At 37.4% G+C, this 12,619-nt stretch overlaps 1 protein-coding gene across 2 annotated transcripts in view; it reads right to left on the bottom strand.

Annotated features, from left to right (window-relative positions):
* BCKDHB (branched chain keto acid dehydrogenase E1 subunit beta) overlaps positions 1-12,619 on the bottom strand; it is a 131,867-nt gene that overhangs the window by 52,196 nt on the left and 67,052 nt on the right. Inside the window, exon 9 of one of the 2 annotated variants that reach the window (XM_037391346.1) lies at positions 3,650-3,736. The exons of the other annotated variant lie outside the window; for it this stretch is intronic. Coding sequence (XP_037247243.1) covers positions 3,650-3,736 — 87 coding nt within the window. The remainder of the gene's footprint in view (positions 1-3,649; positions 3,737-12,619) is intronic. 2 annotated transcript variants of the gene reach the window in all.

The raw sequence follows: 12,619 nt of genomic DNA, 5'->3' as shown, positions 1-12,619 counted from the left end.
GTTCCTCCAGTAGTCAACTTGCCCAGTTGACTCCCTGAGACACACACAGATAGAGAGAGATGCACACTTGGCTCACTTAACCTAGTCCAGACTGGTATTCGCTAGTGACAGACGCACTCGCACGCTGCCAGCCCAGCGCCCTGGGCACACTGGCCCCCATGACTCCAGTGGCTGGCACTCAGACCTCCATGCACACATGTGCACAAAGGATAGAAATTCTGAGTCTCACCCAGGAAAATAGTTAGAAATGGAGTTTAATGAGAAGACAGGACATATGCTGATCAAGCACGGGGCACGGCCAGTCATGCCCACCAGCCTGTTTATATGCGGCCAGTCCTTTTTACCCCTTCATCTCTCAATTTTCCCCCACCTATGCCTCCCCAAACCACCTTGGTCCCCACCTCTCCCCATCTTCGGTTCTTCCTCTAAACATCCCATAAATCGTGTATGATTTCAAAATGCTCCTCCCTGCATCCCATAATAAGTCCCAAAGTCTATCAGGCAGCAACCCCCCTCAGTCTGCACAGTCGTCCAGAGTGTGCCTGACTCCTAGTGCTGGGGGTCGCCATCCTGGCCCACAGGGCTGATGCTGGGGACAGCCCTGGCAGAAGCTGAGTGTCAGGAGCTCCATTTCTTCACCGGGGTGCCCCTGCCTGACGCTGTGCCTCTGGGCTCCTTTGTGTCTGTCTGTCTGTACGAAGATGAGCCTTTTATCACACAGTTTAACATCATCTACCACTTCTTCCCTCTAAACCCTCTCTCTTGAAAACTCTTGTTTCTCTCCTCCCTCCCCCTCTTTTTTTGTAAGCAGGGACACAAATACTGGATTTACATTCTTTTCTATTACAAGTGATTAATGTACTGATGATTTCCACACCCTCATTATTTTGGAATTATTTTGGAAGTGACAACTCAGTGGGCCCTTCTCCAAGGCTTCCCATACTGTGCTCCAACTGTATGCCTTAAGCAAAAGCTTAGTGCCCTCTCTGCTGAACATGAGTATTTTGCAAGCTTTTATACAGAATATAATCAAATATGAAGTATTGTGTACCTGTACTGAATTTATCTGTTGCTCACTTCAGAATACCCGTTGAGATCACATTTGAAGCATCAGCACCAAGGGTAAAGTCATACCACGCAGTTTTAGCAGCACCATTTCATCCTGTTCTTTGTTTCATGTGTTTGAGAAAGAGTAAATGACTACTCAATAATGTGCCCCTTTAAAATATTCTGTATGACACAAAAATCTTATTTTATACGCTCTCCAAACACTGTTTTTAATCTCACATATGCAAAAAGAAATCTGTTTCATATAGTTCATGAGCGAAAGCCATCATTTCCATTCGTACTGTTTCCCTTGAAGTGTACATTATTATGAAGTGTTTGGGACAGTTAACTTTTAAAATAACCTATGTACTTTTATTCACCTTATTTCTATGATGAGAGACCTCACAGCAAGGAAGGAATAACAATATGGAAACTAACCATCTAATCCAACTGGACACACTTTATTGAAGTCTTATTACTTCCATGTGTAAGAGGAAACTAAAGCCAATTGCAATCCCTGATTTTTGGCATTCTCAGTATGCATTGTGTCCAGCAAAAAAGAATTTCACTTTTCCTTTTTATTTTTACAGCACAGTGATACTAGACATATGGACTTAACTTGATCATAATAGAGATTAAGTGTTTTAACTGAATAAAAAAAGCAAGGTCTTTATTATGCCTAAAGCCATACTGTTTTGTAAAAAAGTTGTAATGCTTTGTAAATATTATTCTAATCTCTTTTGCAGTATGCATATTCTTAAAAATAACTGGTATCAAAATGTTAGTACAGATGACAGAATCGTGAAGAATGGATATAAAGAGTAACGACAATATGATTATAACACAGATTCAAGTCAACCAATTTATACGAAAGAAACTTGTCATAGACAAATTCAATGCCAAAGAGTTACAGTCCAGTTTATTCTGAGGTAGCTCGCGTGATAAATCAACTAATATTTCTCAAGATACGTATCCTAGTTTCCTAAAAAATACAAATATAAAATTAAGAGCTACTATCATGAAACAAGTATTTGCTTTCAACATTGACAGAAATAAGCAGCCCTTTATTAAAGCATTTAAAACTTTGTTTTCTAAATAAGTGCTATTTGTCAAAATAAATCTCATATGAAAAACAACTGCAAGATAGATCTACCAAGTAAGTGACTTTCTTAGTGAAGGCCTGAAGAGATTAAAAACTCATTTTGTAGTTTCAGCAATATATTGATCATCCCATGCTTTTCCAATATATTTACTGATAAGGCTTTTTTTCTTTTTAACTCACGTTTTTCTCCAACACATATGCGTTCCTTTGTTATGCCAATAAATTATGAGGTGGCTGCACGGCTTAGAATAGTTTTCTCCTCAAGTGTTAATAACAACACAAGACACTAAAAGACAAGCTATTTTGGTTGAGTGTATTTCACATTTTTGTAAGAATTTAAGAAAAATCATCACTTTCACCACTCATGGTTGTCAGTACCTTATGACTTTATTAGATCTATTTTAATTAAAGAGGCTACCTATAAAAGAAAGGAGGTCAAATATTAGTTACATAGGAGGTTTATAAATATTTGGTTCTTAACAGAGGCAAAAATTTGGTAGAAAAAATTAATGATCTTCATATAATTATAACAAAATGAATACAATTGTTCTTTAAAAGAAATTGTACCACAATGCTCAAGAAACAGTTTTCAGGCTCCTTATGCATATTTAATTCAAAATTACATTCCCAGAACTATTCCTTCCTACAAAAAGGCTAATTCCCAAGCTTTAACTAGTGCCAGTATGGTTTATATTTTGCAAATTTTAGAATCCCTTTCCTCTCTAGTCTGATAATTTAACTACTCTAAGAATAAAGCAATCGGAAAATAGCGATCAGACTCTGATAGACAGTTAGTTTAGATGTTTCTGAAAACCAGTATCACTGAGGTGTGTAGGAAAGAAAGAAAAGTTAAGGGGAAAATCTGTATGCAAGTACAGATACAAAACACGTTAGAAAGCTCAAAAGGCTTTCAATAGAAGTTGAAGTGTAATGCTCCAGGTAACTGATGCTGATGTATATCTCAACCTTAGAAAGCCGTCTGTGCGTACAAACTCTACACGTGTGTGAGCATCACCACAACTACACATGAACCACTTCCACAGACTGCTTGCCCGACAAGATCTCTGAATGCTATGTCTAGCACCACATTATTCTGTACTGGACCTGTGTGCTTTTTCTGTGTCTGATTTCAACATTCCTAGAATGTATTTTTAAGAAGCTTTGAGTTAAAAATATGAGAAAGGTAAAAAAGTACATTAAAACCAGACTATACAGACAGATTTTCCCTTTGCATTTGCAAGTGCACCCTCCCTGCTTTTCAGTGAAGGTTACATTTTCTAGCTTAGCGCATGGTATACACAGTGCCTGGCAGGTACATGATTTCTCAGCTGTTCAGATAAACTAACACAAGCATCCACAAAACAGAAGTTTAATAAAAATGTACAAGACATAACTTAAAAAAATATTTAAAACTCTACTTTTAACGTAGCAATAAATATTCCTTCTATAGGTATCCATATTCAGCCATGCAAAACACTTAAATACAAATAACATGTGTACCTGAACTGTAGAACTGATTTCAGATGCAAATCCTCCTGTCAAGGGAGCCTCATGGCTAATCAGCAACCGCCCAGTTTTCACCACCGACTGAAAAGGAAAAACAAACCCCAAAAATGTAATCAAACTACAGCTCTTGTGATTTTTTTACTTGTACTAATTGTGGAATATATGAAAGATAGGAAATTATTAGCAGTGTTAGAATGTAGCTACTTTTCCCCTCTTGCAATTTCACTGAAAGATAAATCATCCTAAAAATCTATATGGAGTAATTAATAGGATGTTTTTTCATTTACTATAAAAAGTGTTTACATCTTCTGCTATTTTAAGCAAATATCAAGAATAAAAATTGATTCTGTTGAATATGAATTTACCCATTTCTGAAGAGGAGTAAGAATTTTCACAAGAAGTCAGTAAAAATACGGATCCTGAAAATACTAAGACACGCATGTGAAGAAATCCTTCACTGATACATATCTCTGCGTAACCAGGTCCTAGATAAAGCCATGAATCACAGCTATTCAGAAAGTGTTAAATAAAAATTTTAGCAAGAAAGCGATCATGTGGATGAATGCTGCCTATTTAAATTTTACATGACAATTAAAAGCAACATTTTCTAATTTTAAATACTGTGCAAATATTGAGATTTATGTGATCTACTTCATAAGTCATTACATAGCACAATATATACAGAAGGCGATCTAAGCATTTTTTTAATCAAAAAGCAAACTGAGTTCATTGTGAAACATAGCAATGAAAGCAAAATATTTTTAATCTGATGTGAGTACAAAGCTTTAGCACACCCACGTACTTCGATGTTTATTGCAACTACATGCTGAATTGCCTAGAATCTAACAATATCAGATACCTTTGGTCACAATTATGGTAGCAAAGTCTCCCTTTCCATAACACACATTTTATGATTTCATAAAGTGCATTAAAAATTTCATGAAACTTTTTTTTCATGAAACATGAAAAGTTTCATGAACTTCTAGAGACACATCAGGAAAAAAAGAAATCAGAATAATGTGTATGCTTATCTTTCAAGAACAGTTACAGTCTGATTTTTAAGAGAAGTACATAGTGTACTGCTGGTGTACCCTTAGTCATCAAGCAGAAAGGCCCAAGACTGTGCTAGCTATCAGGTCAGATTTTCTTAATGCTGTGATCTTCAATTTAACGTCTACACCAGCACATTCTCCAGTCAGGCAGCTCCATGCTGTCTGTGTAACAGAATACATAAAGGCAATGCTTTAATTATACAGTTTTCCTTCTGGTTCATGTACTTTTCCAATTCTTTTGCTTTTCTAGCAATGACTCAATCAATGGCTTTAAGTAGCCCATCCACAGATGTACTGGCAAGCCATAGGCCAATAAACAAGATGTTCCATATACTGTACTGTGAAGTGGTTTGACAACATTCAGAGCTAAACAAGAGAGTAGAAGGCATTTCAACAGTTGGAAAGTAATCCACCGTTATACAGGCTGTTTTCCTGAATTTCTTTTGCCAGCACTGGCAACTCATATCTAAAAGGCAGAGGCATTAACTGCACGATAAATCTGTCCAATACATCAAAATGACAGTTCAATGAACAAAATGTACAGTCCAGTTTTAAGTTGATATGACAAAACTGAAACAATCAGTTTTAACTTACTGTTGTAAAACTGATACAATTAATCAATTTTAAAGGGTTTTCTGAAATCTTTTTAAACAAACATTCTTTCGCATGTATTTGTTCTGAGAGATTCACACTCTGAAACATTACAGGCTACCATAAAAGTTACAGATTTGGTTTCTCAGAATGTAATAGTATGAAACAGACTCTTTTAGAACGCATGTAAGAAAATCCACGAGATCAGACAAGTAATCCAGCAGTCCAGTATCCTGTTTCCACAATGGAGATAATCTGATGTTTAGGAAAGAGTAAGAATAGGGCCTCTAACGTTTTTTCCTTCACTATTTCTCAGCCTCCAACTATTTTCACATCACACGTTTCCCAAGTCCTATATGGCTTCTAGCTCGAAGTAACTGGTAACTTTTCTTGCATTAATTTATCTGTTCTCAAATTGAACACACATAAACAATAAAAAGAAAAAAAAAAGAAAAAAAATCTTATTTTGGAAACCTCTTTCTCCCTGTATAAGAAATCCTTATTTTTACGTATAATTCCCAAGGGCTTCAAGGATTCCTTGCCTGTAGGAGCTTGTTAAGAGTAAGCAAGCAGCTGTGATCACCAAGTATCACATACAAGCATCTCAACGCTGCTAAAAAGCACTATATGCCACTCCTGGTGGGAAACCAGGTTAGCGTAATTTTGGAGGGTTTAGTACCCATCTGGTTTGTTCAGGGTCAGTGTGGATACTTGCACCACACTGTGCCACGTAGAAACACCTTAAAAATTCTCCTAATGGTTAAACCATAATTGAATTGAACAGAAATTAACATCATACTGCACTGCAAAGAGCCCCGGACTTTAAGGAAAGATGTAAGTATTGTGATCCCTGAATATTGCAGGCTCCCCTGCATCAATTTCCAGTTCACATTAACAACTGTTCCTAAGCTATAGTAAGTCCTTCAGAAAAACACACAATATTAATTATGTTCTTTCCAGTGTTTACAAACACATCACAGCTATTGGTAAGTTGTGTTTAACTGCCTTCCCTGTTAAAATTTTGCACCTTATTTCCAAATTAATTTGGCTGACTTCAGCTTCAAGCTGTTGGTTCTTATTTTACTGCTGTTTGCTAGATGGAGAAGCTTTTTATTATCACATTTCTGCTCACCACATGAATATGTTAAGATTATGATCAAATGACCTCTTAACAACACTTTTGCTAAACTAAACAGACTGAGCTCTAAATCTTTCACCATACAGCACACTTCCAATTCCTTCATAATTCTTACAGCCCTACCCTGAACTGTGTCCAGTTTTCAATGTCCTTCTCAAAGTACACCCATCTGGAACCAGCAATCGAGCCTTTTTCAGAACAATGCCAAATACAGAGACAATATAACCCCGGCACTGCAGCTCTTGGATGTACGCTTTTGGCCAAAGCATAACAACATGACTCCAGCTTCAACTGATGACTGTGATTCCCTGTTCTTGGGAAAGAGAGTTTTGTCCTTAAAAGATAATTGCTTCCTGGAATAAAGATGGAAATACAGTGTGCATCTATTATTTCAAGATACAAAATTATATTTGGATATGCTGAAAAATATCTTGTGCCTGAACGCAACTCAATTAACCTATATTCTCTTTATCAGTGACTATTTTATTTATTTCTCCAGCTGTTTGTTACCTCTAACTTTTTATCAGTAACAGTTTAAAACGATTTCCATATCTTTGACAGAAATATTAAAACACAGGTTAAAAATTCAACTCTAGGACTTTACTATTTGTGACTTTTTTCCATTCACTAACACTGCCCTTCTATGCCATACGGTTAAAATCAGAGCAGCACTAATGTCTTATTTCTCAAACTATGCTAGTTTGTTTTGTGAGCATCTACTGAAGTGTTCTCAAACAACATTAAACTGTTGAACATGTATTTCCAAGTTATTTTTGCCTAGCTGCTTCATCCTTGTTGATTTGTTCCTAGTTTTATAGATCATTATCCTTAACTGATTTGGTACACAGCTTTTTATAGGAAAACTGATCTGTAAGGTATCAAGACTTATAATAAATTCCTTGTTGAGAGATACTTTGGTTCAGCAAACATACTGGGTCTCTTTATGCACCCTTCATTTTAATTTTGATATTTTTTTCATCTTACAGATGAAAAAACTATACAGTAATAACAGCAGCCAATAGCAAGAGATGTAGGGTTTTTAAACAAAATTTTAAAATATATGTTACTATGTAAAAAATGTTTAGTCCATATAGAAGAAAGCCATAATCCATGATGAAGATATAAGAAACATTTTCCTACATTGGTAGTGTTCTAGAATGGCTAACTTCTTAAATTTCTGTATCTTCATATGGAAATTTAATCTTATTTCTTGGAAGTACAATAGTTCATCAGTTAAAAGTGAAATTTTCAGAAGTAACTGCTCTAGAGTCTATAGGGCACAGTGGACATTGTCAATGATTATTTGACGATACCAATGCTCTTCTACAAAAACATTAATTTCATAAGCCCATTGAAGGAGATAATCTGATTTATCCTGCAGCGGTGTACAGTTAGCACAAAGCAGCAGACACCGCCCCAGAGAGATTCAGAGGCAGATCAGGATTTGCTCACAGAAAGCTTCAGCAGCGCTCCCTCCCTCTGGAAGGCAGCTGGCACAGGTCATGGCACACCGCTATCACCTCTGCTATATCCAGTCACTACAGAAAAAACTCCAGGACTTTCAACTACTAAATTAAGCCTACAATAAAACCAGAAACCAATATTGACTATACTTTTCCACCTCAGTGTTGTTGTCAGGACTGTTTTACATCAGTGTCATCCACAAGGACTACAATTGATACTGCGTCAGAGCAAAAGGCTAGCTAGATGATCACCCTGATAATGAAATGTAAAAAAAAAAAAAAAAAAAAACCAACACAAAACCCTAATGCCTTTGCAAGACTAATGCTTTCAGACTGCAGCCTGAAGGTTTTCTGAACTGCAGCCCAGCATTTTTGCAGTGAAGCAGCTGAGTGAATTATTTTCAACCTCCCTGTCCACACTCTTTATCCAAGAGTTTCTATAATCACTTTTCTGTTCAACTCTCAATTTGTCATGTTGGCCACTCTCTCCCCTCCTACAGGCACCGATGACAAAAAAACCAACACAAGTTTGGCACTTCCAAGGACCTTGAAATCTAAGTGCTGACTCTACCAGTAACACACTATGCCCTTACTTCAGAGAAAGCAGATCAACTAAAATGACTTTGATGGTAAACTGCATTTTACACTGTTCATCTCCACACATAGCAACACCACCACTTCCAGTGTAACCAGCTGCTTCACTAACACAGCAACTGCCTTTAAAAAGAAATGCTCAGTCAGAATTTTATTATAAATGGCTGTTCTTGTGTCACAGTGGCAAGTTGCCTATTTTCATTAAGAAGAAAATGCTGTTCTCAAAATAAACAGGTTTTCCATCTCTTACAGAAAAGGAATTGTTTTGATGTTCACTTTCACATTTAAATTTCTGCATACTTTTGATTGTGGTCTTCAGTGACTATAAGAATTTGCTGCATAACCAAGAAGCTAGCTTTCCAAAATAATTTTACAGAAGCTGGCAAAAGTACTAAAATCATATTGATATTATATCCCATGCACTACATTTATCCCATTTATACATGCACTAAGCATGTCTAAAATTATAAAATTGTATAAAACTGAACATAATAGATACGTGCCTTTACTGAAAGCCAACCAGAATACAGAAGCTACAGAAGCTTTGCAAGCTTAAAGAACCACAAACTTGGTAGTTTCAATAAATAACTTGAAAAGCATTTTTTCTTTTTCATTTTTAGACCAGCTTTAAAGAATCTGTTTGGAAATCGTAAAACTTACGGGAAACTACTTTCCCCAACCCATTAGTTCTACCCTACTTTTAATGTTTCAGTAACAAATGAAATTGCATAGCAGCATTCTTGGTACTGAACGGGGATAGAAATAAGATCCCAGATTTCTATTCAGCATCTCCCACCGGGAAATATATAACATTATCTACTAGATGAATCACCGAGGATTATGTTTACTTAGCACCTACAGATCCATAGGTTGACACATCCCAGATAAGAATTGTTTGTGCATGTGCCACACTGACAATCTTAGCAAATGCAGTTATTATGTCTCCAGTTTCCAGACATCCCAGAGCCTTATTGGAGTGGTGGGATCTCTAGAAAAGCAAATAGGTCCTCAAGCACCTTTTTTTATTAGGGTGCCAAAAGAAGTAATACAAGGGATGAGGAATAGGATGTGTCCTAATAGCCTGGACATGAGAAAGCCCTGTAACTTCCTAATGAGCATGATCTAGTTTGCCAATTCTGCCAACTGCCCTGAAGAACTACCTTCTCCTAGAAACAGTAAAAACTAGGAATAGTATGCACTCTTTAAAGCTCCAACTGAAGAAAAAATATTAAATAATTAATGTGAATTAAAATAAAATAACATTATTTGGTGTGGATTTCAACAGTACTAAATTCCCAGAGAAGGAAAATGAGAGCGCGCCTTCAAATCTACTATATCATGATATCTACACTACATTCCCAAAAGTCGACTGAAACTCATTTATCAGTAAAATGAAGATGCAAAGACAAACAAATGACACGAAAAAACATTATTTCAGCACACACAGGTCAATAGCCCAAAGCATGAGTAAGATTGCTCAACTACTGGTAATGAGACAGTCAGCTTTACGCTCATTCTGTTAAGATTCACAAGGTAACCGTAAGTATAACAAACATCATAGTATTGCAACAACATCGCAGAGAAACCTAGCTAAACGCTGGCAAAAATGTATGTAGATCAAACTACTTGGAAAGGAAAATAGATCATTCTTACTCCATCGCTTAGGAAGGTCATTGGATAAAAATCTTTAACAAAAACTTTTAAAACAACAAAATGAAAAAAGCACAGGCAGTTCTGTAATGAATGAGTATGCTGATTAACAGCAAGGAGCAAACAAGAAATCTAATTGCGTCTTAACTTGACACTAATAACTAGTAGAGCTGTCAATCATTTTAACCAATCCATATCAGCAGAGCACAAATCTTTGTCTTCCTGCTAATAGTTAACCAAAAAGGGAGGATTTTAATCCATTACTGCCTGCCTGTTCAGCTGATGCAGCCAAGGTTTGCGCTTTGTGACCTACAAGCCTGGAATTCACTGGCTGCAGATGGGACAGCCGAGGCTGCTGCCACAAGCTGTGGCCCAGGCTGAGCTCAGACCTGCTGCCAGCTGTGGAAGCACAGAATGAGTTTCCCCAAAGCAGAAAGATCTGCAATAAACAAGTTACAGGGCAAGGCTGGCAAGGTCCATTAGGGCTCCTTGACTGCAAAGAGCACAAAGATGGAGAGGCACTGATTCTGGTTTCTAACAGAGAAGCAAAGCATGGTCCGCAGAAGGAGACAACACTAACAGGGAAGAGGGACAAGGGCAAGAACAGAACAGCCTTCCGCCAGTGTTCAACACAGCATGCAGCCTTAGCTCCTTAGGGTAATAAGCGTGGGGGTCCTGCTGTGCAGCCCTCTGACACTGTGTCTATACCTTTACCTGCCTTCTCTGGAGCAAAAGGCACAACCAAAATCCCCTAAAACTAAAACCCAGAAGTTTTTAGTATAACCTTTTTTCCCATTAATTTCAAATCAAAGTAAAATGCCAGCTATTAGAACAAATAAACAAAAATATAAAAGTATAATGCATTACACCTCCAAGTATCATAGCAATGAAGTGCATATACATCCATAAGTCAACTGGCCCAAAACCAGTAAACACTTCTTTTCCCTTTAAGCATTTTTAAGCCCATACATGTGCACTACCTGTTGCTGGAGTTAGTGCACACTGTTCCTGTTATCAGAAAAGTTGTGAATAACATCAGTTCGAAGTTTTCCAGCTACATCTGTGCTGATGGTCAAGAAATGAACCTGTATGTTCTGTTGAGGAATTTTATGTTTATACTAGATGAGCTGGAGTGAGAAAACAAGTTAACAGCCTTGCAGTAATTTTCAAAACCTGTTCTCAGACAATTCTGAGAACTCTAACCATGCAGGAAAAGGAAAATTACCATAATAGGTAGAATACTGATTATTATTTTTAATAATCTTACAGTGTATAATTCTTACAGTGAATAATGAACAGGGAGTGTATTAGGTGTCCCTGTTGATAAATTACTAAGGAGCCAACCAAGCTTTCAAAAAAGCTACTCAAAGACTTCTCTTGCACTTTTTCAGTTTTAGTATGCATATCTAACTACCTGCATGCAGATGTATGTCTATACATTTATTTCCTTTGTTACTGGCTGAAACACAAATATTACATTGATCTCTCAGAAGATAAAGACCAAAATACGTAAAACTCTGAAGACTGAGACAAATAGCTCAAATTCAAATAGCTCAGATTTGTCAAAGCAACAAAAATATTTTGCTCAGAAGTCATCAACTTGTTATGTATACTATGTGTCAGAACATCCAAGCTGTCTCAAAATAAACTACGTCCAACAACTAATTCCCATTTCTCTTACCAGCTTCACTTAAATAATTTACTACTGTGCTCCTCTTTAAACCTACATAGCCTCTTATGGCAGAATAAAAACAGTTCCCAGGAAGAAGTGTGGTCCTTATACCTCAAATAGCACTGCATTAAGCAGTTGTGGCTCTACTGTCTCTAATCAAGTGCGGTCCCTTCAACAGGTTTTCATTGCAATTTCCTCCTATATGGAAGTAAATTTTCCAAGCAATGGATCTGACTAAGCATCTCCTTTTAATAAGAAGGGTTTTTATAATAAGAATTTTAATAGGAAGGATTCTAAATAAAATCAGCAATGGTGTAACAGTCTGCCTGCCCCATTTATTTATATATCCATTTCGTCCTTTAGACTGTGCCCATCCACCTAAGGGCAAGGGCTCTAGCCCTCAACCATCCTGATGGCTCTCGCTCCACCTTTTCTTTTATCGAGGGTCCAAGACTTGAATAATGAGTAGAAGGGGACACCTTCTGCCTTCGATTGCCAGGCCATGCCCCTGCTCACACAGCCCAGGATGCTGTTGGCCGTCATTGCTGCCAGGGCCACTGCAGGCTTAGATCACTTCACAAAGGCTCCCAAGGAGCTTTGTCCGCTGAGTTGCTCCCCAGACCGGTACTCCCAGCCTGTATCACTGCAGGAAGCTCTTCCTTCCCAGGTGAAAGACCTACTATTATGAAATTCAGCAAGGGTCAGAAGTCAATGTCAAACCATTCCTTGCCAGCCCATTCCTCCAGCTGGTCTACGTTCCTCCAGACAGCAGCTTCGCCCTCAACCATACCGTTTGCTTCCCCA

The sequence above is a fragment of the Falco rusticolus genome, chromosome 6 (assembly GCF_015220075.1).
Source record: "Falco rusticolus isolate bFalRus1 chromosome 6, bFalRus1.pri, whole genome shotgun sequence".
Taxonomy (NCBI): Eukaryota; Metazoa; Chordata; class Aves; order Falconiformes; family Falconidae; genus Falco; species Falco rusticolus.
The sequence above is the reverse complement of the archived record's forward strand: the minus strand, read 5'-3'. Positions and strand labels throughout refer to the sequence as shown.